The 26,774-nt window shown below is 44.8% G+C and overlaps 1 protein-coding gene across 2 annotated transcripts in view; it reads left to right on the top strand.

Moving 5' to 3' along the window:
* The window catches only part of LOC106563144 (cytospin-A), a 30,457-nt gene extending 4,625 nt beyond the window's left edge, over positions 1 to 25,832 (top strand). The window contains exons 2-15 of one of the 2 annotated variants that reach the window (XM_045689936.2): positions 1,717 to 1,909; positions 2,032 to 2,194; positions 2,309 to 4,011; positions 4,167 to 4,374; positions 6,111 to 6,184; positions 6,396 to 6,565; positions 6,648 to 6,933; positions 12,706 to 12,784; positions 15,906 to 15,995; positions 16,159 to 16,276; positions 16,948 to 17,050; positions 18,707 to 18,823; positions 19,063 to 19,122; positions 19,818 to 25,832. In XM_045689936.2, the coding sequence (XP_045545892.1) occupies positions 1,754 to 1,909; positions 2,032 to 2,194; positions 2,309 to 4,011; positions 4,167 to 4,374; positions 6,111 to 6,184; positions 6,396 to 6,565; positions 6,648 to 6,933; positions 12,706 to 12,784; positions 15,906 to 15,995; positions 16,159 to 16,276; positions 16,948 to 17,050; positions 18,707 to 18,823; positions 19,063 to 19,122; positions 19,818 to 19,907 (3,417 nt within the window). In that variant the 5' untranslated portion in view covers positions 1,717 to 1,753 and the 3' untranslated portion in view covers positions 19,908 to 25,832. Of the gene's footprint in view, positions 1 to 1,716; positions 1,910 to 2,031; positions 2,195 to 2,308; positions 4,012 to 4,166; positions 4,375 to 6,110; positions 6,185 to 6,395; positions 6,566 to 6,647; positions 6,934 to 12,705; positions 12,785 to 15,902; positions 15,996 to 16,158; positions 16,277 to 16,947; positions 17,051 to 18,706; positions 18,824 to 19,062; positions 19,123 to 19,817 lie in introns of both variants that reach the window. The other variant, XM_045689935.2, reaches the window with a different exon arrangement.
* Positions 25,833 to 26,774: the final 942 nt, after the last annotated feature.

Raw genomic sequence — 26,774 nt, 5'->3', positions numbered from 1 at the left:
TTTGTCTGTCCGGTGTGTCTCCAGACGTCCGGTGTGTCTCCAGACGTCCTTGTTTTGTCTGTCCGGTGTGTCTCCAGACGTCCTTGTTTTGTCTGTCCGGTGTGTCTCCAGACGTCCGGTGTGTCTCCAGTCTGTCCGGTGTGTCTCCAGACGTCCGGTGTGTCTCCAGACGTCCGGTGTGTCTCCAGACGTCCGGTGTGTCTCCAGACGTCCGGTGTGTCTCCAGACGTCCTTGTTTTGTCTGTCCGGTGTGTCTCCAGACGTCCGGTGTGTCTCCAGACGTCCGGTGTGTCTCCAGACGTCCGGTGTGTCTCCAGACGTCCGGTGTGTCTCCAGTCTGTCCGGTGTGTCTCCAGACGTCCGGTGTGTCTCCAGACGTCCGGTGTGTCTCCAGACTGTCCGGTGTGTCTCCAGACGTCCGGTGTGTCTCCAGACGTCCGGTGTGTCTCCAGACGTCCTTGTTTTGTCTGTCCGGTGTGTCTCCAGACGTCCGGTGTGTCTCCAGACGTCCTTGTTTTGTCTGTCCGGTGTGTCTCCAGACGTCCTTGTTTTGTCTGTCCGGTGTGTCTCCAGACGTCCGGTGTGTCTCCAGACGTCCTTGTTTTGTCTGTCCGGTGTGTCTCCAGACGTCCGGTGTGTCTCCAGACGTCCGGTGTGTCTCCAGACGTCCTTGTTTTGTCTGCAGTACAAACGGGTCAAGTTCAAAGACAAGGGGGCTGGGGAGAGGAAATGTTTAGTAGTGTTCATAATGGTCAAGATTTATCTTGTTATATAAATCGACTGACCTGTGAATGGGGGACTTAGACTTCATCAGGCAGGCAGTATGTGATTCATTCTAGGTGATGGTGAGTAGCCTGTTCAATTTGAATAATCAGTCTTCAAGAAGAAGAGGGTCGCCATCTCAGACGTAGGTCAACATGTAGTAGAATACTTGCAAAGGCCAGCTACTGTACTGAAAGTGAAATGTTATGACTAAAGTGAGTGATTTTTCTCATTGTCTGGGCACCGTTATAGGCCTGCACACACAAGCTCCTCATGCCTTTTTAAGGCAAGGCCCAGTCGGCCTGCCCAGACCACAGTTACTGCTGCCGCAGTTCAACCGCCTCATGATGATGTGATGAGAGAGGCAGCTAGCTACACGCTTGAGACGTCCAATCACACGCTTTGCTTTGTGTGCTTTCAAACCTGCATCCAATGACCGTTCTCACCATGTGGTCTGTGTTTGTGTCTGAGAAGGAGGTAGTGCTGGCTGGCGTTTGAACATAAATAGACCGCAGCACGGGAGAATTGTAGTCATTTATTCTCTACTCCAGATTAGACAGCAACTCCTTAGCTAATACCTAGCCTCTAGATCACAGACCATGACTTCTCCCAAGAAAACTACTACCACAGGCATCAGGTAATTTACTGGATTTTTAAAAGGCAATCTAGGCTAATTGAGTGTTCTTGCAATAGATTTAAAACTAAGGATTTACAAACTAGTATTTAGAGGGGCTGCATCCTGTAACACTTGTAGTTTTTAGGCTAAGCGTTTGTCAGTCTTGTTCTTTAGTATTTATATTAGCTGTAAGAGGTTGTTGACTGAGGTTAATTATGGTGCAAAAATATGACATCGTTTTTCCTCTGAGAAACAAGAAACCCTCTGATACATGCATGTTACCACATCGTCCTGTTATTAACTCATCCTGCATGCTTGTGTGTTTTTGTTCCACACAGACTGCGCTGTAAATGTCCGAGAAACCGAGAGCCAAGTATGAGGAAAGCAACCAGGCCAGTGGCAGGCGTCTCCAAAGCCACAGTCACCAAGGCCCAGACCGTTGAGAAAGTCAAGCCTGAGGGCGCCACCACCACCATGGGCACAGCCGGCAAGAATACAGCCAAGACCTCTGCCACCGCGCCACTATCTAAGGTACAAATGCAGAAGGCAAAAGTGAGCACTGGCTTCATACTGCAACGACAACCATGGAAGCCCCTTTTATCTTTATAGGTCCAATAGCTGGTATGATAACTGTCATGTTTCTCTTTGGCCAGGCGAAGAGCAATGATGACCTGCCATCAGTAACAACAGTAGGCAGTGGAGCCTCTGCTGGGAGCAGCACTATTCCCAAGACGAAGAAGACTAGCTCTGCCCACTCTTCAAACTCCTCCACTACAGGTACCAGCAACCCAGAGGGCAAGACAAAGACCAACTCAGGTACATCATCAACACATAGAGCTACTTAGACTATGCTCTGTTTGTGATTAGCTCTGACCCATATAAAAATGCCAACTACTTGACCTTCAAAATGTACTGTATTGTACTCCTCAGGCAAGCGTGGGACCTCCTCCATGGTGAAGGAGCTTGGTTCATCCCGGGAGGGCCTGCGGGAACGCTCCAGAACTTGCACCACCAGCAGGAAGCTCTCCGGACCCTCCGATGCCTTGTCACCGCCCAAGAGAGTCCGCTGCCGGACTGTGACTGAGTCTGAGTCCCGAATGAGCAAGTCCAAGTCGAACGGGCAGCTCAGCAACAAGACGGTCCTGGAGTGCAGGGTGAAGGACCTGCTGGGCCTGGCCAAGAGCAAAGACGTGGAGATCCTCCACCTGCGCACAGAGCTCCGGGGCATCCGTGTCCAGCTAGGCCTGCCCGAGGAGGAGGAAGAGGGTGGGGGGAGCAGAGCCAGAGAAGAAGGCGAGGGAGAGGAGACTGCTGAGGCTAAGCCTCCACAGGACCAGGAGAAGGAAGCCCCTACTCCGCTCATCTCTGCAGATGTGGAATCCACTCTGCTCTTGCTACAGGACCAGAACCAGGGGATCCGCGGAGAGCTGAACATGCTGAAGAGTGAGAACCGCATGCTGAAGGACCGGCTCAACGCCCTGGGTTTCTCCCTGGAGCAGAGGCTGGACAGCCCTCTAAAGACCCTGCAAGCCCACTGCTTTAACTCAGAACTTCCCCCAGCCCGCGATGGCAGTGATGGAGATGGAGGGTGCCCACGGGCCTCTTTTTTACAGGAGGTCTCCCCACACTGCTCTGCCCGCGGCTCTACTGAAGACCTTCTTGACCCCCGGCGAGCCATTTCCCCTGAGGCGGCTGACAGCGAATGCAGCGAAGCCTACCAGCCAATCACCTCCAGCGATGATGCCCTGGATGCCCCCTCAGGTTCTGCCTCTGCCTGTGGCTCCTCCTCCGAGTCAGAGGGCGGGCCACCGAGTCACGGCGAGTGCTCCCGTAGAGGAAGCAGTGGCAACACCAGCGAGGTGTCGGTGGCCTGTCTAACGGAGCGTATTCATCAGATGGAGGAGAACCAGCACTGCACCTCTGAGGAGCTCCAGGCCACACTACAGGAGTTGGCTGACCTGCAGCAGATCACCCAGGAACTAAGCACAGAGAACGAGCGACTGGGTGAGGAGCGGACCATCCTGGTGGATTCCCTGTGCCAGCAGGGCGACCGGCTGGAGCTTTACTGCCGGCAGATGGACTACTTCCGGGGCCTGCTGGACGAGCACCGTGTGGCGTACGCCCCGGCCGACGAGGAGGACACTAAGAGCGGCCGCTACCTGGAACTGGAGCGCCGCTACGTGGACCTGACACAGGGTGCCCACTTCGAGAGGGAGCAGCTTCTGGGGGTGCAGCAGCACCTGAGCGGGGCGCTGAAAATGGCCGAGCAGGACAACGCCGAGGCCCAGGGCCTCATCTCAGCGCTGAAGGAGCGGGTGCACATGGCAGAGCGGCAGGCTGACATGGAGCGCAGGGAAAGAGCGATGGCGGCCGCAGAGCTGGAGGCCATGAGGGAGGCGGCTGGGGGGGAGCAGGCGGAGCTGGCTCGGTGCAGATTCCAGCTGGAGCAGGAGAGGCAGAGGGTGGCTGAGCTCTACTCCATCCACAACGCCGGGGACAAGACGGACATCCGCCACCTGCTAGAGAGCGAGAGGAGGGACAAGGAGAGGGCAGAGGCCGAGTCTGTTCAGCTGCAGGAGGACCTGGACCACACCCACAACGAGGCCGCCAAGCTACAGGACGACATCCGCAAGGTCACACATTCTCATAGTTAAAATGCTTTCCATTCAGATTCTCCATCAGTCCGGGATATTTTTTGAGTGTTAGTATTTCTCCCAGTTCATATCTTTGTATGTTTATGACACGTGTGCTCACACATACATCTATGTGTCTCCCATTCTCCCGTCAGCTGGAGGAGGACTTCCGTGCGTTCCGTGGCGAGGTGCAGAAGCAGTTGGCTGAGCAGAAGCGGGCCCTGGCCCAGCAGTGTTCTGAGCTGGAGGAGAGGGACACAGAGGTCTCGGACATGAAGGAGACCATCTTTGAGCTGGAGGACGAGGTGGAGCAACACCGAGCCCTCAAACTCCACGACAACCTCATGATCACAGACCTGGAGAGTGAGTGGTGGATGGATGCTAGGTTACATCCCCAAATGGCACCCTACCCTATTCCGTTTGTAGTGCACTACTTTTGACCAAGGCCAACAGGGTTCTGGTCAAAATTTGTGAACAATTTAGGGAATAGGGTGCTATTTGGGATGTGGTAGCTCTCAGGTAAATGGACTAGGGGGAAACCTGATGTGTGACCACAAGGTGGGGACGTGGGACCATTATAACACAGCCAAGTAAGCCAGTTTATCCCATCTCCATTCATTTAACCTCTCTAGGATAGGTGGCACCAAATCGTCCCACCTACGTAACAGCCAGTGTAATCCCGTGGCGCGTTATTCAAAAACCTTAGAAATGCAAAAACTTCCATTTTTCAAACATATGACTATTTTACAGCATTTTAAAGACAAGACTCTCATTAATCTAACCACACTGTCCGATTTCAAAAAGGCTTTACAACGAAAGCAAAACATTAGATTATGTCAGCAGAGTACCCAGCCAGAAATAATCAGACACCCATTTTTCAAGCTAGCATATAATGTCACATAAACCCAAACCACAGCTAAATGCAGCACTAACCTTTGATCTTCATCAGATGACAACCCTAGGACATTATGTTATACAATACATGCATGTTTTGTTCAATCAAGTTCATATTTATATCAAAAACCAGCTTTTTCCATTAGCATGTGACTAGCATGTGACTAGCATTCCCACCGAACACTGCCAGTGAATTTACTAAATTACTCACGATAAACGTTCACAAAAAGTATAACAATTATTTTAAGAATTATAGATACAGAACTCCTCTATGCACTCGATATGTCCGATTTTTAAAATAGCTTTTCGGTGAAAGCACATTTTGCAATATTCTCAGTAGATAGCCCGGCATCACAGGGCTAGCTATTTAGACACCCAGCAAGTTTAGCACTCAGAAAAGTCACATTTACTATAAGAAAAATGTTATTACCTTTGCTGTCTTCGTCAGAATGCACTCCCAGGACTTCTACTTCAATAACAAATGTTGGTTTGGTTCAAAATAATCCATAGTTATATCCAAACAGCGGCGTTTTGTTCGTGCGTTCAAGACACTATCCGAAAGGGTAAATAAGGGTGACGAGCATGGCGCAATTCGTGACAAAAAAATTCTAAATATTCCATTACCGTACTTCGAAGCATGTGAACCGCTGTTTAAAATCCATTTTTATGCCATTTTTCTCGTAAAAAGGCGATAATATTCCGACCGGGAATCTGCATTTAGGTAAACAGAGGAAAGAAAATAAAGCATTTGGTCGACTCGGGCACGCGCCTAAGCCCACAGTACTCTGAGCGGCCACTTGCCAAACGAGATAATGTGTTTCAGCCAGAGCCTGCCTCGATATCCTTCAGCTTTTTCCCGGGCTCTGAGAGCCTATGGGAGCCGTAGGAAGTGTCACGTTATTGCAAAGATCCTAAATCTTCAATAAAAAGAGCCCAGATGAAACACAACTTGTCAGACAGGCCACTTCCTGCATGGAATCTTCTCAGGTTTTGGCCTGCCATATGAGTTCTGTTATACTCACAGACACCATTCAAACAGTTTTAGAAACTTTAGGGTGTTTTCTATCCAAAGCCAATTATTATATGCATATTCTAGTTACTGGGCAGGAGTAGTAACCAGATTAAATCGGTTTTAAATAAGTTTTTTTATCCAGCCGTGTCAATACTGCCCCCTAGCCCTAACAGGTTAATCATTTTTCTTTCAGACTCCGTAAAAAAACTACAGGACCAAAAACATGACATGGAGCGTGAGATCAAGATTCTGCATCGAAAGCTACGGGTAATTTGGGGAAGCGGGAGTTAAATGTTGCTCTGGTATGGAACATAACATGAAGATATTTAACACAGTTGTAATAAACATGGGTGTGAAGGCCCTTAGTGTTAGCCCATGGCTGCATCACTACTCCCTATATAGTGCACTACTTTTGACCAGGGCCCATAGTGACCCATGTGATGTGTGTCCATTTCTGTGTTCACACCTCCCCTTGCAGGAGGAGTCTATAGAGTGGCGTCAGTTCCAGGCCGACCTTCAGACGGCGGTGGTCATCGCCAACGACATCAAGTCCGAGGCTCAGGAGGAGATCGGGGACCTGCGGCGCCGCCTACTGGACACACAGGAGAAGAACGAGAAGATGAGCAAAGAGCTGGAGGAGCTCAAGAAGTATGTGGTCTTTGTTGTTGCGTGTGTGTGTTCCAATCTCCCTGTGTCAAAGATATTGACCATCTGTTATCTGTCTCTGTAGGCAGGATGAAGAGAGGGGCAGAGTGTATAACTACATGAATGCTGTTGAGAGGGACCTAGCTGCCCTGAGGCAGGGCATGGGTCTCAGCCGACTCTCCTCTACCTCCTCTGAGCCCTCTCCAACCGTTAAGACCCTCATCAAAAACTTTGACAACGCCTCCACTGCAGGCCCTGTCCCAACCTCCCCCACAGCAGCCGTGCCAGCAGTTACCACGATGGTTGCCCGTACACCCCTCAGCCCCAGTCCTCTGAAAACCCCACCTGCTGCTGCTATCTCTCCCATACAGGTAAGAAAAACACCCGATGGTAGACCAGTAGCCCATAAACAGCATTCTGAACCAGGTCACCAGGCAGCACAGGTCACCTCTGAGAAGGAGGAAGCTGTAGGTCTCTAACCCCATCCTGATTGGTTTGTTAGATGTCAGCCCCTCTATCGTTCCTTTCATGTGGTTCCCCTGCCTCAGCCCTGTCTTTGTAGAACTACTGAGAATTCCAGACCTATGCAAGACCTGATGGGACTTCCTGAAGGTTTCTACCCTAATAGTCAAGATGTCCTCTTCAAGTTAACTTGGGATTTATGCTCTGAATAGGTGACACATGACCTTTATGTGACAAAACAGGTTGTTTGTGTGTCAAGTCGGGTTGGATGGAGAATGAGGAAGGGTGATTCTTGAACATTAACATTTTAACTTCTAATGGGTTCAGTTTAATGTCTTGGCCAACCTTTGGTTAGAACAGGCCCAGAGGCATTTTAACCATCACAAGACCAGTCAGTGAATTAAGGCAGGCTTTCAGTGCTACCACTGCAGCATGTTGTTTGAGTTAAGCTCCTGTGTTGGTTGCCAGTGCCAGCTATGTTAGCCTTGCTCATTCTAAGGCCCTGAGTGTCAAGTCCAGTCTAAGTCTGACTTTATGGGGAATAGAGCATCTGAAAGCTCTAGATATCATTGGCACCATAGATCTGTCTCCACAGAAATAGAGCCGCGTGTCTTGAGTTAGGCATACTCCTTTTACAGGCTAAGTTTGTTGCACAGCGAGAGACAGCTCCTCATAGCTGGTTGATGAATGGAATTAAAGAAGTGTTCCTATAAGCCCATGTTGCGCAACATTTCTATAGGCTATGCATTTGCGTGAGAACAGTTTTGATGGCCTCTATTAAAAAGAGGATTCCATCAGCTTAGGCTAGGCCTACTATATTTGTTTCTCAACTTTCCTAATATTAAGCACATTGCTTTGCTTTATGACAGGGTAACCTACCTGGCTGGCATGAAAATGAACAAAATATATATATATATATATTTTTTTTTTAATATATATATATATATTTTATATATATATATATATATATATATATATATATATTATATATATATCACACATACACTACGTGGACATAGATTTATGAATTAACAGGTGTATAAAATCGAGCATACAGCCATGCAATCTCAATAGACAAACATTGGCAGTAGAATGGCCCGTATTGAAGGGCTCAGTGACATTCAACGTGGCACCATCATAGATTGCCACCTTTCCAACAAGTCAGTTGGTCCAATTTCTGCCCTGCTAGAGCTGCCCCTGTCAACTGCAAGTGCTGATATTATGAAGTGGAAACGTCTAGGAGCAATAACGGCTCAGCCACGAAGTGGTAGGCTACACCAGCTCACAGAACGGGACTGCTGAAGCGTGTAGCGCATAACAACTGTCTGTCTTCGGTTGCAACACTCACCACCAAGATCCAAACTGCCTCTGGATGCAATGTCAGTGCAAGAACTGTTTGTCGGGAGTTTCATGAAATGGCCGAGCAGCCGCACACAAGCCTAAAATCACCATGCGTAATGCAAAGTGTCGGCTGGAGTGGTGTAAAGCTCGCCACCATTGGACTTTGGAGCTGTGGAAATGTGTTCTCTGGAGTGATGAATCATACTTCACCATCTGTCAGTCCGATGGCTGAATCTAGATTTGGTGGATGCCAGGAGAACGCTACCTGCCTGAATGCATAGTGCCGACTGTAAAGTTTGGTGCAGGAGGAATAATGGTCTGGGGCTGTTTTTCATGGTTTGGGCTAGGCTCCTTAGTTCCAGTGAAGGGAAATCTTAACGCTGCAGCATACACTGACATTCTAGACGATTCTTTGCCTCCAACTTTGTGGCAACAGTTTTGGAAAGGCCCTTTCCTGTTTCAGCATAACAATGGCCCAGTGCACAAAGCAAGGTTCATACAGAAATGGTTTGTCGATCGGTCTGGAAGAACTTGACTGGCCTGCAAAGAGCCCTGACCTCAACCCCAGGAAAAGTAGCTGCTGCTTTTACAACAGGCAACGGGGATCGTAATAAAATACCAAATACCCATCGAGCACCTTTGGAATGAATTGGAAAGCCGACTGTGAATGAGCCAGGCCTAATTGACCAACATCAGTGCCCGACCTCACTAATGCTTTTGTGGCTGAATGGAAGCAAGTCCCTGCAGCAATGTTCCAACATCTAGTGGAAAGCCTTCCCAAAAGAGTGGAGGCTGTTATAGCAGCAAAGGGGGGACCAACTCCATATTCATGCCCATGATTTTGGAATGAGATGTTTGACGAGCAGGTGTCCACATACCTTTGGCCATGTAGTGTATGTGAAGACAAGATTAAATTGAGAATTGTCTGATGGGTGAGAATATAATCACTTGTGAATAATGCCCAGAGTGTACAATCAGGCAAGAAACAGCGCATGCATTTTTTTGCGACCTTTTTTTAATCCTAGTTTCATGCATCATGTGGCATATATGTTTTGCTAAGGTTTGTATCGCAACTGAAGTGGCCAAATAACTCCAAACATTGCCTATAGGCCTAGGACCCCTGAAACATGGTTGGAGAGCCCATTGACTAAAGAGCCTAGTTAAGTGTTTATTTTTGTGGGCCGTTCTAAAATATTCTAAATGAGAGACTGATGAAGTGTGTGCAGCCTGCGCAAGAAACAGAGCAGAGTGCTTGCTTTGAGAGTAGTCTCATGTAACCTTAGAATGTGTTAGAGATCAAAACATATAGCCTAACGTTTGTATCACAACTGAAGTTGCATGAATAACTCAATGAATCATATAGGAGGACATGTTTCTTTTGTTAACCACTCAACACAGAATACCCGCATATGCGCACTTCCTCGGAAATCGTTTGGGGAGAAATATCCTTTCTATTTTATTCAGCTATGTTCAATTGTATTATTACTATAAAATAATGCACAGGAATTATAAGCAAATCTTACCTGCTTAAGTGAACTAGTGTAGCCCACTGACATATGGCATAGCCAGGTTAAGACCTAACATAAGGACGACTCTGAATATGCTATTCTGTTCTTTCTGAAATAGAAACATCAATGTTTCTTTAGACCTGCCTAAAATAATGGATTTATTTTGATTGTGTAGGCTATATTATACTGAACAAAAATATAAATGCAACATGAAACAATTTCAACAATCTTACTGAGTTACAGTTCATATAATGTAATGTAATGTAAATGTAATATAAGGAAATCAGTCAATTGAAATAAATTCATTAGGCATTAATCTATGGATTTCACATGACAGGCCCACTCACTGGGGAGCCAGGCCCAGCCAATCAGAATGAGTTTTTCCCCACAAAAGGGCTTTGTTACAGACAGAAATACTCCTCAGTTTCATCAGGCTCCCGAGTGGCGCAGCGGTCTAAGGCACTGCATCTGCAGTCCCAGGCTCCATCATATCCGGCCATGATTGGGAGTCCCGTAGGGCGGTGCACAATTGGCCCAGCATCGTCTGGGTTTGTCCGGGGTAGGCTGTCATTGTAAATAAGAATTTGTTCTTAACTGACTTGCCTAGTTAAATAAAGGTTACACATCAGCTGTCCTGTGGTATCGTCTAAGACCAGCCACCTGGTGAAGAAGCCGGATGTGGAGTTCCTGGGCTGGCGTGGTTACACATGGTCTGCCGATTGGAAGTACTGCCAAATTCTCTAAAACGACATTGAAGGCGGCTTATGGTAGAGAAATTAACATTAAATTCTCTGGCAGTCAGCATGCCAATTGCACGCTCCCTAAAAACTTCAGACATCTGTGGCATTGTGTTGTGTGACACAATGGGGTTTGTTAATTTATTGTCCCCTGCACAAGGTGCACCTGTGTAAGGATCATGCTGTTTAATGAGCTTCTTGATATGATTCTTGGCATAGGAGAAATGTTCACTAACAGGGATGTAAACACATTTGTGGGATCTTTTATTTCAGCTCATGAAACATGGGACCAACACTTGCTACGTTTATATTTTTGTTCAGTATAAATAGATTTATTATACTTTTTAAAAATGTAGATGTTCCAAAGGTCCACAGCAGTGGCTTGTCGGCTATGTGTGGTAGCCGGAGATGCTAAACATGTTTATGTTAATTGGCAGTCAATTACCCGGAAGTTATTTGCATGACAATCACCGGCTGTCATGACCCCCTCAGCCCTAGGAACAGTTGCTCTTTCCATGACATAGACTGACCAGGTGAAAGCTATGATCCCTTATTGATGTCACTTGTTAAGTCCACTTCAGTCAGTGTAGATGAAGGGGAGGAGACAGTTAAAGAAGGATTTTTATGCCTTGATGTATATGTGTGCCATTCAGATGGTGAATGGGCAAGACAAAAGATTTGTACCTTTTTGGATGGGGTATGGAAGTAGGTGACAGGCGCACCAGCTTGAGTGTGTCAAGAACTGCAACGCTGCTGAGTTTTACACGCTCAACAGTTTCCCGTGTGTATCAAGAATGATCCACCACCCAAAGGACATCCAGCCAACTTGACACCATTGTGGCAACATGGGCCAGCATCTTTGTGGAATGCTTTCGACACCTTGTAGAGTCCATGCCTTGATGAATTGAGGCTGTTCTGAGGGCAAAAGGGGGTGAAGCTCAATGTTAGGAAGGTGTTCCTAATGTTTTGTACACTCTGTGTATATTACACAGATATCCAAACTGCACGTTTGTGGAGTTCTTAGTAACTCATAGGAAAAATCTTAATAGACTCATGTCCCTCAGAATTATTTTCAGAAGTTATGTTAAAAATAATGAATGTTGATGTATTTAAGGTCAAACTTGGTAGTTATTAGGCTGATGTCTCCTTTTCTATATTTGTGTCGTGTTTCATCGTTGGTTTGATTATTTGTGCCAAGTCAGTAATTGCAGGCCTCCTGGAATAGAACGAGCAGTGTAGTGAGTCAGAGAGGACAAAGCAGTGCAGGGGGGTCAAACATCTGGCCCGCGGGTAGTTTTGGGTAATAAACCCTATAGTTTCTTGACTGTCCAGCTCGCTAATAATCACTGAAGTGAAAGCTAGACAGAGGGCATCGGAAATTCCAAAAACGATGGATAGAGGACTTTTTTTTTTTGTGTGCAAATTTTGACGGTGAGGAAATCTAACCTATTTTCAGTCCTGCCATCCGGACCTCGTTGAAGACCCAATGCGGCCCCCGGGGCAAAATGAGTTTAATGCCCCTGAAATAGAGGAAACGGGCTCAAGACACTGAAAGTGTAAGCACTCTGTGACCCACATCCTCTTCCACTACACCATGAGTTATCCTAGCCTAGTCCCATCTGTTTAGCCTTTGTCTTGCCAACTCCGTCTCTGTCATTGCAAAGCCAACAATGTTTGGCGTGACGAGGAGTTGGCATGACAGCACAAACAACATGGATGGCACTCAGGCTAGCGTTATTGCTCTGTGGCTCAAACTCAGCACCAACATCATTACATAATGATGGTACTCTTCACCTTAATTAACAAACCCCAAAGTTTACTGATCAATTAATTTATAATTAGTAGGTTTTGTTGACTTTTATTTAATTTTTTTTACACTTTGGTGTGGTTTTCATATAAGCCCGTGGGCTTTCAACAACTGCACTCTTTTTAAAAATTGTATTTTAATAATATTTTTTTTTAATCACTTTGGTGCGACTAAAATATTAGGAAGTTCATTACTTTGAGTAGTTTAGCTCTGCTGTCCTCATTAATGAAGTATATTGCTGTAAATGCTAGTGTGTGTGTGTCTAATTCTCCTCTGTTGCTGTGTTAGAGGCACACTGTGTCGACCCCCAAACCCCTGTCCTCCATGGTGGATAAAAGGTCCAGCTACACAGACCTCAATATGCCAGGTGGGTACAACAGTCTTCATTCATATTAACTATATTCTGTTGGACAACCGTTTATGACTCCAATTAGTCGACTGGTCGATTGTTTGGTCAGTAGGCTGTTGGTCGAGCAAGATTTATTTTTTTGTCGAGCAGTAGCAAATATATAGTACCCGTCAAAAGTTTGTTCACCTACTAATTTCAAGGGTTTTTCTTTATTTTTACTATTTTCTACATTGTAGAGTAACAGTGAAGACATCAAAACTATGAAATAACACTCATGGAATCATGTGGTAACCAAAAAAGTGTTAAACAAATCAAAATATGTTTGCGATTCTTCAAAGTAGCCACCCTTTGCCTTTTCCAACAGTCTTGAAGAAGTTCCTACATAGGCTGAGCACTTGTTGGCTGCTTTTCCTTCACTCTGCGGTCCAACTCATTCCAAACCATCTCAATTGGGATGAGGTTGGGTGATTGTGGAGGCCAGGTCATCTGATGCAGCAGTACCTCACTCTCCTTGGTCAAATACCCCTTACACAGCCTGGAGGTGTGTTGGGTCATTGTCCTGTTGAAAAACAAATGATAGTCCCACTCAGCGCAAACCAGATGGGATGGCGTATCACTGCAGAATGCTTTGGTAGCAATGCTGGTTAAGTGTGCCTTGAATTCTAAATAAGTCAGACAGTGTCACCAGCAACGCAGCCCCACATCACACCCCCTCCTCCATGCTTCACAGTGGGAACCACACATGCGGAGATCGTCTGTTCACCTACTCTGCGTCTCACAAAGACACGGCGGTTGGAACCAAAAATCTCAAATTTACCCTCATCAGACCAAAGGACAGATTTCCACCGGTCTAATGTCCATTGCTTGTGTTTCTTGGCCCAAGCAAGTCTCTTCTTATTATTGGTGTCCTTTAGTAGTGGTTTCTTTACAGTAATTCGACCATGAAGGCCTGATTCACTCTCTCGTCTCAACAGTTGATGTTGAGATGTGTCTGTTACTTGAACTCTGTGAAGCATTTATTTGGGCTGCAATCTGAGGCTGGTAACTCTAATAAACGTATCCTCTGCAGCAGAGGTAACTCTGGGTCTTCCTTTCCTGTGGTGGTCCTCATGAGAGCCAGTTTCATCCTAGCGCTTGATGGTTTTTGCGACTGCACTTGAAGAAACTTTCAAAGTTCTTGAAATGTTCCGTATTGACTGGCCTTCAGGTCTTAAAGTAATGATGGACTGTCGTTTCTCTTTGCTTATTTGAACTGTTCTTGCCATAATATGGACTTGGTCTTTTACCAAATAGGGCTATATTCTGTATACCACCCCTACCTTGTCACAACAAAACTGATTGGCTCAAACGCATTAAGAAGGAAAGAAATTACACAAATTAACTTTTAACAAGGCGCACCTGTTAATTGAAATGCATTCTAGGTGATTACCTCATGAATCTGGTTGAGAGAATTCCAAGAGTGTGCAAAGCTGTCTACATGATTCCATGTGTGTTATTTCATAGTTTTGATGTCTTCACTATTATTCTACAATGTAGAAAATAGTCAAAATAAAGAAAAACCCTTGAATGAATAGGTGTGTCAACTTTTGAAAATGTCTACCTGAATAGCCTACAGCACAAATAGCCTACAGCTGTGTCTGTCCCAAGCTCACTGGTGCAGGAAACTCTGAGGGCACATAATATTTTATACAATGTTGCAAGATTGCTGGAATCAGCTTCAGGGCCTGACCCAAGTTAATAGTTGATACAATGTTTTAAGTTGGTTGCAGACAGGCCATGCATAGCCAATGTGATTTGTAGGATGTTTATTTTTATCAGGATATTTTCTACCTGTGGCTGCAATGTTTTTATTTGTTGGCTTTATGTAGGCATGTTTTACATAGTTGGCAATAAAAGTTACTTTTTAGGTTTATCATTTTAATATAGATTTGGATAGAATTCTAATCAACCACATGACAATGATATTGCAATTTGAAGAGTTATTATAAATGGAACTGTTCCATGAAAATGTTCATATGAAAACCATAACTGGCACAGAGATCAGAAGAAATGGTAAGATAAATTGGCATTCCATATGAGAAAGGTTGCCGACTCCTCTAGCCTATTTCCGGCAACTTCAGGAGAGTAACGGCAGAATCTCCGAAAGCCAGCATGTGCGTTTTTAATTGTTTCTTCTGGTTATCTTTATCTCTGGCTCTCTTGAATCATTTGTGTTCTATTTCATCAAACAGTGTGCTTAAAGCATCAGACAAGCTCAATGCATATAGTTGATTTCATTAAAACACAGGGTATTTTTAATAAAAGATTCTAATTGTCATATTTTGACTAATTCGATTGGTCGAAAGAACATACGACTACGATTTCGGGCAATCACATGACATTAGTCATTTTAGTAGATGCTCTTCTCCACTTAGTCAGGGCATTCAACTAGTTTAGTAGGTTTCCTCACTGCGCCATGACATCTCAGACGAAGAACCCCGCAAGACAAGACTGCCGTCTAGGAGGTCCATGTATCGCTTGGACAGTGGTGGTTGTAACGGTAGGGCAGTGTGTAGCAGAATGGTAGGGGATTGGATAACTCCAACCCACCAGGACTGTGAGATTGACCTCAATCATGAGTGCCAGGTGTAATAATGGAAGAAGCCCCCCCCCCCCCATCAGACCCAGACCCTTTAATTTTAAAATGAGGTTCATATAGCAGGCAGCCCTCAGTGGGGAGGCCACAGGCCCAGACAACAGGGCTTGGTGAAAATGGCATCCTATTCCCTGTATAGTGCACCACTTTAATGACCAGAGCCCTATAGGCCCTGGTCAAAAGTAGTGCATTTAATAGGGTGCCATTTGTGCTGCGGACCAGGAGAAATGGGAGTGTGCCACGGTGGATTTAGCCCCCCGTTCACACGCTAATTTAGAGCCACCGTTGCTAGCTCAGCTCACACTGTTTTTCCACGAAGCCTGGCACAAAAGCAGCCCACTGCTTTTGTATTTCGGGAAAAAGTCTGCTTGCATTAACAGGTATTAATGAAGGTTTTAACTTGGGCTCTGTCGTTAGCTTATTTTACTGGTAGGGCTCTTAGTTCCCCTATGGGTTCATTTAGAGTAATAGGGACTGGTGTGTGTTCTCCATCCCCAACAGCAGATCACCTGTTCCGGGCCTCCTCTGGGACCCGCACCCCCTCTGCCCTTCAGAGGGTCCCCAACATGGACTCCTCCTCCAAGTCCCTCTCAGGTGTGTGTTTACGCCACCATATGTACCTGTGTCAGGCTGTAACATAAATCTGTGCCTGTGTGCTCCAAGTGACCTGATTGCGGCTTGATAGTTAAAGTAATGTGATTGTGGTACTGATGACACTGTGGTAAGCTACTACTAAAACAGTGACCTGTGTCCCCAGTGTCTCGCAGGAGCAGTGAGGAGCTGAAGAGAGACATGTCTTCCTTAGAGAACACCTCCTCCCCCGCAGCCTCCTCCCCCACCGCCTCAGTCCCTCCCTCCACAAGGGGGCGCTTACGGTATGCACCCTCTCTCTCCATCTGTGTGCGTCAGTATCTGTGTGGCGTGCGCGGCACTATCTGTTTGTGCGTCTGTGTCCCATGTCCCCATGGCTGAACAAATAAGTAGATGAGCAAAGTGACAGACTGATTGTCCAGTCTAACAGAGGGACGCAGGGGGCGAACTGGAAATGCCAGGTCATTTGGGAGGCGTTGACTGGAAATCTAATTGACTGTAACCTGATAACCATATATTGACCGCTGACAACACACACTGCTCTGAATGGCTGAGGGGCTCGACTGAAAGGACACATTTCGTTCCTGAGCTCCATCTCTGTATTCCCCTCGCACTCTCTCTTGTCCCTCTCTCTGAGTCATTCAATCTCATGGAAGGATTCTATTGTTCACCATCTTGACATGCTAGTTGGTGAATGCAGGGGTCTGGGAGAGTATAGTTACATAGGCTGAAAGACTGATAACACGTTGCATTTTTTAGTTTTTCAATGTCCCCCCGACGTGTTGTAGATCATCTTCTGAAAGAGACACGACGAGACTGTTTCCTGGACACACAAAATTAGGCTCAATGGAGAATCTCCATAGAAAATGTATTTTAGTCTGTCTGTAAAACGCCCCTTTGTGTAGGATCCTTCTTTCTGTCAGTGTGCTCTTTCATTCCTTCTGTGTGTCCATAGGGAGGGGAGAAAAGACGCCCTGTCTGCACTGGCCAGGGAGTACGGGGGATCCAAGAGGAACGCCCTGCTCAAGTGGTGCCAGAAGAAGACTGAAGGATACCAGGTACCAGGACAATGCTTTGGTTTCTCAACCGGTTTAGATGCAGGAAAGAATATAAGATCATTACCGTTACTCTGTTTTGATCAATAGGGCCATTGCCTTATGCGCTTTCTCCAATAGCTGCAAACACAGGCGGTAAACGCTGTGTTTCCTTCCTGTTCGTTTCCAATCAGAGCCCCTTCCTACTCCTTCCAGGCTTTTAAGATGTTTACCCACCAGGAAGCATTAAGGACTGCCCTGTGTAGTTACCATGGTAGCAGTTAGGCTTTACCCTCTCCAGGAAGTGTGCCAGACTTCACCGACGTCCCGGCCCTTCCTCTGCCCTCTCCCGTTCGCTGAATCTCTGCACGGCATGGGCTGGGGCACGTTGGCACAAATGGGCATTTTGTGCTACAACAGAGACTATAAACCTCTCTTTTTTTAGGGGGGGGGGGGGGCCCTATGGAGTTGCCCACGAGTTCTTAGCTGTTCAGTCTGGGAAATGGAACGACAAGGCCTTTGCTACAATGCTAAATAGCCTCTTTAGTTTGTTTTCTATTGGTCCCCTGGATCCCTTCTAAATCGTACATTTTCTCTCCACAAACAGTCTTCTCTCTTGTTCTCTTTTTTTATATACGGTATATAGGCCTATGTGGCATTGTTTTCATGAGGCCCATAGTTAATGTGCTCATTACCTGTGCTCTGTTGCTGCTCGGAGTGCTTTGTGCCAGTTGACTCACTCACTGCCATGCTCACTGTAAACACACTGCTACCAGCCAAGCCTGTCCTACCGTAGCTCAGCCCTGTTTTTCCACAGATTATACTTTAATGATCTCTGCTGGGATCCTCCTGTCGCTTGAACTCTGATGCATCGTTGATTCATATCCTCCTCTGGTAACGCACGGGGATGCATAGAGAATGCATTCCTTAAACATGCCTAATTTTTATGTTCCTTGTTTCTAAGTATGTCAGCGTTTTTAACAGTCCTTTCTCAATAGTAGTCCGGTTTTTGTGTGGGGAAGGTTTCCGAGGAAAAGACGAGTTGGCAAAGCTATGCAACCAGTGTGACTCACCATAGTTAGTGACTAGAGTGCCTTTGTCTGCAGCATGTGTAGTCCTGGTTAACACCAGTGAGACGGGTGTTGTGATCCCGGAGAGCCAGTGAATTGGGGTCCCACAGAGAGCAGTGACACCTCTTGGCAGAGTAAGCAGGCACCCCCTTCCTCTTCCATGCTCCACACTGCGGTGTCCCTTGTGTAATGGTGCCCTGGTATCTGTGCCATTTTCTTCTCCCCATGTCCCTTGACACGCAACATCTCTGATGACTGACACAGGTTCCCTGTGACCCTTAGAAGACATGTGAGGGCTGCCTTGCTGTAGGCAAGGCCTGCGTCCCAAATGGCACCCTATTCCCTATATCGTGCACTACTTTTGACCAGGGCTCATTGGGCAAGCAGAAGGGGGTGGCGAAGGTTGAAGTCAAACTCTCTCGCTCGAGTGCAAGGCAGTGTGAAGTGTAACTAGTGTGCTAAAACATGTTCCTTCTTCCACTTCCCTTGAAAGACCACAGCTTGCGTAATCTACGGTTGTTGCGGTGGTTTGGGATGACATGGTCAAACATAAGGATAGCCTATGGCTGGGGTTTTGTTGATCCCTTACTGTTATGCTCCTTCTCTGCAGAACATCGACATCACCAACTTCAGCAGTAGCTGGAATGACGGGCTGGCCTTCTGTGCTGTTCTCCACACCTACCTGCCTGCCCACATCCCCTACCTGGAGCTCTCCAGCCAGGACAAGGTGAGAGAGGCTCCCACTGTCAACTAAGGCAGTCATGGTGGAGTCCCTGGACACAGATTAAGTCTAATCGTGGACTTAGAAGCATTTTCATTGGAGATTCTCCATTGAGCTTGCTTTATAGTCCATAGCTAGGCTTAAGCTGTGTCCAGGAAGCCGCCCCTACAAGTGTTTGGAAATTTGTGTCATGTACGCACTTTGTTGTTCGTTCATCAAAAACGTTTATTTTCTCTTTCTTTCAGAAGCAGAATTTCACACTGGCTTTCCAGGCCGCGGAAAGTGTCGGGATCAAGTCCACGTTGGTAGGTGTCCGAGCTAAAAGGAACCCAAGACGGCTCCACCATTTGAACGAAAGGATATTTGACTACCACTAAAAGCGTAGCAGGAAATTAGTGAGATGCTTTATTTGAGGAGGGTGAGGGAGACATTCCATGTAACTCCCTCCCCTTTGTAAGGCTTGACTGGGCAACAGAAAGATGGGGCTGATATATAGTTGCACCTACAGCAGCAATGCACACCAACGTCACATAGTTTGGCCGGCTGTAGCCTGTGAGGCCTTAAAAGAAGTGTTCATGTCAATAGCGAGCAGCTCCAGTTTATTTAGGAGCGGTGTCACACCAAGGCCAGTTGACTTCATCTTAACAAGAGACAGGCTGGGTTGCCTCTGTGGGTGATCCTCTGTTTTCCCCAATACACACGCCAGAGAGACGACAGAGGGAGGAGATTTGCTATTAAAACAACAGAGACATGCTCTCTGTGTTGACAATTATATGACCATTTAGATATTAAGTAGAGGCAGGAACACCTCTCAATCTTTCTCTGGTGGAAAGTTTTGTGACTTCTTACTCTTAGGCCAAACGAGGGGTGCTTGCTTATTCCTCACCATCTCTTACTCAGAGAATATTCTGCACGTACAATTTGCAGCGAAATAAACTATGCAGTGTGTTACGCATTTGTATTGCAACCCATATTATCTCTCTCTGACTCACTCTCTCAGGACATTGGAGAGATGGTGTACACAGAGAGGCCTGACTGGCAGAGTGTGATGACCTACGTCACGGCCATCTACAAGTACTTTGAGACGTGACCCATCTTCAAGCCTGAACACCTCGCTGCCCCGCACACCCCAGACTACATTTCCAGCCAAGGCTGTCATCGCAACACTGGACAACCTTAGAGCAACATCAGCTAATGCTACCTGCAAGGACTTCTGGGACCCTGAGTTCTACATTTTAAGCGCTATCGCTTCACTCCATCCAATATTTTCCATGTGTACACTGCAATGTTCTACAAACTCTTGGCTTGGGACGCTCATGTGGCTTCTCAGTTAGACTGAAACCCTCGAAGACTATGCTATGGATAGACCGAGGCCCTGGGTATTGGACAATGTGTTGACCATCTGTCGCTCAACTTTCCTTGGATCAGTGACTTCCTGTATACTCAAGTCTTTTGACCTCTTGACCCCAGCCCTATGTGAACTCTGCGCTGTCAGCAGTAGCCTATAATAACGCCATGATCACCTCCAACACTACACTGCAAGTTAGGTAGTACATGTTTAGCGAGCTGAAAAATAATGTGGGTATGGATTTGGAATACTGCAGAGAACAGGACTGCGTTTTAAAAATTGCTTTGCCCAGTTTGTCCGAGCAATGACTTTAATGGTAAGTGTGCCTTACCTGATAGAGGGTCCAGCTTAACTGCAACGGTAGGTGTTGTGTACTGTTTTAGCCCGATGCTTTGCTGTGATGTACATTATCTCTTTGGAATATATATAAGTTTGGCAGATGAAGATATCTTGAACTTCACAATAGTCAGTGCCATGTTAGTCTCTTGTTTGTCATAATTGGCCAATACAATAAGCATTGACCATTAGTAACAGAAGTCAATCGCATTGAAGTCTTTTACACAATTTTACATTTTTTTTATTTTTCTCAGTCTAGCAGTCTGTTGTGTCCAAACTCTGCGAAACTGATGGTTGGCCATCATGGCCAGTCTCTGGGTGTATAGTGAGGTCAGTTGCCCTGTAGCACACCAATCCATAAATAGGCTGAACAACACAGGGAGCTAACCTGATAAGCTAACAGTTTTGTCATTACGGTAAAGGCACCGCTTACTGTTCCACAAATCCTCACTGGTTTCAAAGCACAACAACGGGAGGGGAGGCTCTTTACGCAAATGGAATGTGTTTAAACCTTCATCAATGCCATAAAAAAAAACACTTTGAAGGTTTCAAAGGGTGATTCCTCATGAAACCAGGACAAAAAAAATAGACTATGATTTTGGGGATTTTCATGACATGTAATCCATAGAATGGTCCTTTGGAGGAATAATTGTTGACATACAGTGCCTTCGGAAAGTATTAAGACCCCTTGACTTTTTCCACATTTTGTTAGGTTACAGCCTTATTCTAAAATTGATTTAAATAGTTATATTTTCTACACACAATACTCCATAATTACAAAGCAAAAACTGGTTTTGTAGAAATTTTTGCTAATTTATTAAATAAAAACGGATCGCATTTATATAAGTATTCAGACCCTTTACTCAGTACTTTGTTGAAGCACGTTTGGCAGCAATTACAGCCTTGAGTCTTCTTGGGTATGACGCTACAAGCGTGGCACACCTGTATTTGGGGAGTTTCTCCCATTCTTCTCTGCAGATCCTCTCAAGCTCTGTCAGGTTGGATAGGGAGCATCGCTGCACAGCTATTTTCAGGTCTGTCCAGAGATGTTAGATCGGGTTCAAGTTTGGGCTCTGGCTGGGTCATCCAATGACATTGAGACTTGTCCCAAAGCCACTCCTGCGTTGTCTTGGCTGTGTACTTACGGTCGTTGTCTTGTTGCATGGTGAACCTTCGCCGCAGTCTGAGGTCCTGAGCACTCTGGAGCAGGTTTTCATCAAGGATCTCTGTACTTTGCTCCGTTCATCTTTGCCTCTATCCTGACTAGTCTCCCAGTCCCTGCCGTGGAAAAACATCCCCACAGCATGATAGAGATGGTGCCAGGTTTCCTCCAGATGTGACCCTTGGCATTCAGGCCAAAGAGTTCAATCTTGGTTTCATCAGACCATAGAATCTTGTTTCCTTTTAGATGCCTTTTGGCAAACTCCAAGTGGGCTGTCATGTGCTTTTTACTGAGGAGTGGCTTCCGTCTGGCCACTATATCATAAAGGCTCCCATCTTCACAGAGGAGCTCTGTCAGAGTGACCATTGGGTTCTTGGTCACCTCCCTGACCAAGGCCCTTCTTCCCCGATTGCTCAGTTTAGCTCTAGGATGAGGCTTGTTGGTTCCAAACTTATTCAATTTAAGAATGATGGAGGCCACTGTGTTCTTGGGGTCCTTAAATGCTGCAGAAATGTTTTTGTAACTTTCCCTAGATTTGTACCTCGACGACAATCCTCTCTCGGAGCTCTACGGACAATTCCCTCGACCTCATGGCTTGGTGTTTGCTCTGACATGCACTGTCAACTGTGGGACCTAATATATACAGGTGTGTGCCTTTCCAAATCACATCCAATCAATTTAATTTACCACAGGTGGACTCCAATCAAGTTGTAGAAACATGTCAAGGATGATCAATGGAAACAGGATGCAGCTGAGCTTAATTTCGAGTCTCATAGCAAAGGGTCTGAATACTTATGTAAAAGAAGGTATTTCTGTTTTAGTTTTTTTGATAAATTAGCAAAAATGTCAACTTGTTTTTGCTTTGTCATTATGGGGTATTGTGTGTAGATTTCTGAGGATATTGTTTTATGTTATCCATTTTATAAAGGCTGTAACGTAACAATGTTGAAGTCAAGGGGTCTGAATACTTTCCGAAGGCACTGTATGTGTCATTTTATCTAAAAGCATAATTGAGAAATCATTAATCAAAGTTGGCCTATTTCTGACATTTTGGCCTTACCCAGGCCTCCTTCAAGACTCCATGATGTTTTATCGGTACAAAGCAAACATTTGTGTCATATGAAGCTTTACCGCTTGCTCTGTAATATGAGTGAAAATATAACAAATGTGATTTGCCTATTATATGGGCATATCAAAGTTCCAGAGTGGGATCGCTGCTACTTTTACAGTTGCAGGATGTTCAATGATACAAGTAAAATGAGGGCTGTGATTGGTTACATTGCCTACTATGCCAATTTCTCTGTATAAAATGGGTCATTACATTTTTATATTTGTTTTATATTCATTAAATTAAGAAAATTATTGAAATCAACACACATTTCAGAGCAAGCGGTATTTTTTTTTTACCTTTTATTTAACTAGGCAAGTCAGTTAAGAACAAATTCTTATTTATAATGCCGGCCTAACCCGGACGACACTGGGCCAATTGTGCGCCACCCTATGGGACTCCCAACCACGGCCGGTTATGATACATTGGTAAAGCTTCATATGACACACATTTTTGCTTTGTGTCACCTACATATGAAACATTATGGAGTCTTAAGAGGCCTGCCTGGGTAAGGCTAAAATGCCAACTTTGATAAATGATTTCTCGATTATACTTTAAGAATACATTTCATGAAAATCCCCAAAATATCACGATAGCTTTTTGTCCTGGTTTCGTGAGGAATTACCCCAAAGACATTTGGTATCCTATACAGTAAAGCACTTTCCTCCAGCACAGTGAAATCAAATTAGCTAAGTATGTTGCCATGCATGGGGAAGGCGTAAAATCTTAAATTGTTTTGAGGTTGGAAAGTATACAACTGTGTGTTTGTTTGTAGTTTACATACACCTTAGCATTTAAACTAACTTTTTCACAATTCCTGACACTTAATCCTAGTAACAATTCCCTGTTTTAGGTCAGTTAGGATCACCACTTTATTTTAAGAATGTAAGATGCCAGAATAATAGTAGAGTGATTTATTTCAGCTTCTATTTCTTTCATCACATTCCCAGTGGGTCAGAAGTTTACATACACTCAATTAGTATTTGGTAGCATTGCCTTTAAATTGTTTAACTTGGATCAAATTTTTCGGGTAGCCTTCCACAAGCTTCCCACAATAAGTTGGGTGAATTTTGTCCCATTCCTCCTGACAGAGCTGGTGTAACTGAGTCAGGTTTGTAGGCCTCCTTGCTCACACACACTTTTTCAGTTCTGCTCACAAATTTTCTATGGGATTGAGGTCAGGGCTTTGTGATGGCCACTCCAATACCTTGACTTTGTTGTCCTTAAGCCATTTTGCCACAACTTTGGAAGTATGCTTGGGGTCATTGTCCATTTGGAAGACCCATTTGCGACCAAGCTTTAACTTCCTGACTGATGTCAAGCAATGATGTCAAATTTTCCACCCTCATGATGCCATCTATTTTGTGAAGTGCACCAGTCTCTCCTGCAGAAAAGCACCCCCACAACATGATGCTGCCACCCCCGTGCTTCATGGTTGGGATAGTGTTCTTCGGCTTGCAAGCATCCCCCCTTTTCCTCCAAACATATCAATGGTCAGTATGGCCAAATAGTTATATTTTTGTTTCATCAGACCAGAGGACATTTCTCCAAAAAGTACAATCTTTGTCCCCATGTGCAGTTGCAAACCGTAGTCTGGCTTTTTTATGACAGTTTTGGAGCAGTGGCTTCTTCCTTGCTGAGCGGCCTTTTAGGTTATGTCGATATAGGACTTGTTTTACTGTGGATATAGATACTTTTGTACCCGTTTCCTCCAGCATCTTCACGAGGTCCTTTTTGCTGCTGTTCTGGGATTGATTTGCACTTTCCGCACCAAAGTATGTTCATCTCTAGGAGACAGAACGCGTCTCCTTCCTGAGCGGTATGACGGCTGTGTGGTCCCATGGTGTTTATAATTGCGTACTATTGTTTGTGCAGATGAACGTGGTACCTTCAGGCGTTTGGAAATTGCTCCCAAGGATGAACCAGACTTGTGGAGGTCTACAATTCTTTTTCTGAGGTCTTGCCTGATTTCTTTTGATTTTCCCATGATGTCAAGCAAAGAGGCACTGAGTTTGAAGGTATGCCTTGAAATACATCCACAGGTACACCTCCAATTGACTCAGGCTAATTGACATCATTTATCAGAAGCTTCTAAAGCCATGACATTTTCTAGAATTTTCCAACCTGTTTAAAGGCACAGTCAACTTAGTGTATGTAAACTTCTGACCCTCTGGAATTGTGATACATTGAATTATAAGTGAAATAACCGACTTGCCAAAACTATAGTTTGTTAACAAGAAATTTTTGGAGTGGTTGAAACACTTAGTTTGGAGTCATTAAAACTCATTTATGTAAACTTATGACTTCAACTGTATGTGTGTATGAGAACTTATGAGTGGTGTTTATGGTACATTGCAAAAGTCTCCTTATCTTAAAATTCTATGTGAATAACTCACAACATTATGTTGTTGCTCATAAAGTCGTCTGATAAGGTTGCCTGACATGCCTCTGCTAAGATGAGCTACACTCATTGAATAGGTACTGGTCATTGCCAGGATTTTATATATTAGTTACCAGTCAAAAGTTTGGACACACCTACTCATTCAAGGGTTTTTCATTGTTGTACTATTTTCTACATTGTAGAATAATAGTGGTCAAATATCCCTTACATAGCCTGGAGATGTGTTGGGTCATTGTCCTGTTGAAAAGTGAATTATAGTCCTACTAAGCGCAAACCAGATAGATGAGAAGGCGTATCGCTGCAGAATGTTGTGGTAGCTATGCTGGTTAAGTTTTCCTTGAATCTAAAAAAAAAAATCACTGACAGGGTCACACCTCCTCCATGCCTCAAAGGCATACCTGTTAATTGAAATGCATTCCAGCTGACTACCTCATGAAGCTGGTTGAGAGAATGCCAAGAGTCTAAAAAGCTGTCATCAAGGCAAAGGGTGGCAACTTTGAAGAATCTCAAATATAAAATGTTTTTATTTGTTTAACATTTTTGTTTGTTAGTACATGATTCCATATGTGTTATTTCATAGTTTATGTCTTCACTATCATTCTACAATGTATAAGAGTACAAATAAAGAAAAACCCTTGAATGAGGTGTGTCCAAACCGTTGACTGGTAGTGTGTGTATTTGTGTCCAAATTTTCCACGGGTAAACTGGTTTCTTCTCTTTTTGAATTTTCCTATAAATAAACTGCACCTCTGTTCACATTGTCATAGTCAAATAAAGTAAGATATTTGATATCTTCATGGTTGAAATGTTGCCCATCTGATGTCAGTGAAATAGATCAACACTGTTGTTCAGGGTTTTCCCAGTGGCTACATTTCCATTAACTTGTAAAGTATTATTTTGTTGACATTTAGAAAGCTTGCATTGAAAATACTGCGGTGTGTTTCCTATGAACTATTTTGTCGCTAAAAAAACAGCTGGATGTAATGACATCACACACAAACCTGGTGTCGAATAAAAAAGTGATTGAAGTGTTTCTATTATCCATTTAGGCAAATTGTGCGTTAATAAGTTGCTGACAGCCTGTATGCCCTCCCACCTATCTGTTTCATGTCTCAGGTAGCCCGCATGGATAGAATGCACAGTCCGTGCTATGGTGAAACTTGTGCTCCTGTAGCCTATATCTGAAATAATTGGATGGCGAAACTTGCATCCAGCCAACCAGAAAAGCAAGGCGATTAAGACAATCCTTGTGCTGCAAAGAAACATTTAGATGTAAATGTTTTAGATGTAAAACTTGATTTAGCAAGCAGTAGGTATTTAGAATTAGATTTGGAGTGGAGCTTTATAATAACGTGATGACCACGTGCCCCGCGTACCTTCAAATTTATTCCGCAATCATTTTATTTATTTTTTAAAGTTTCCATCATTTTTCGCGATGAAGAAAGTTAGACAAAACAAAAAATCCACCTATGCCGAACGGATACAAAATGTGTCGATTTTTAGAACATTTCTCCTATATCTGCCGTTTCTATTTGTTTGTTGTTGCGACATTGCTTTTATCGAATAAACCTTACATTTACATTTTACATTTACAAACCTTGA

Source organism: Salmo salar, chromosome 11, assembly GCF_965601325.2.
Source record: "Salmo salar chromosome 11, fSalSal1, whole genome shotgun sequence".
NCBI lineage: Eukaryota > Metazoa > Chordata > Actinopteri > Salmoniformes > Salmonidae > Salmo > Salmo salar.
Note: the sequence above shows the minus strand (reverse complement) of the source record. Positions and strands in the feature narration are given on the sequence as shown.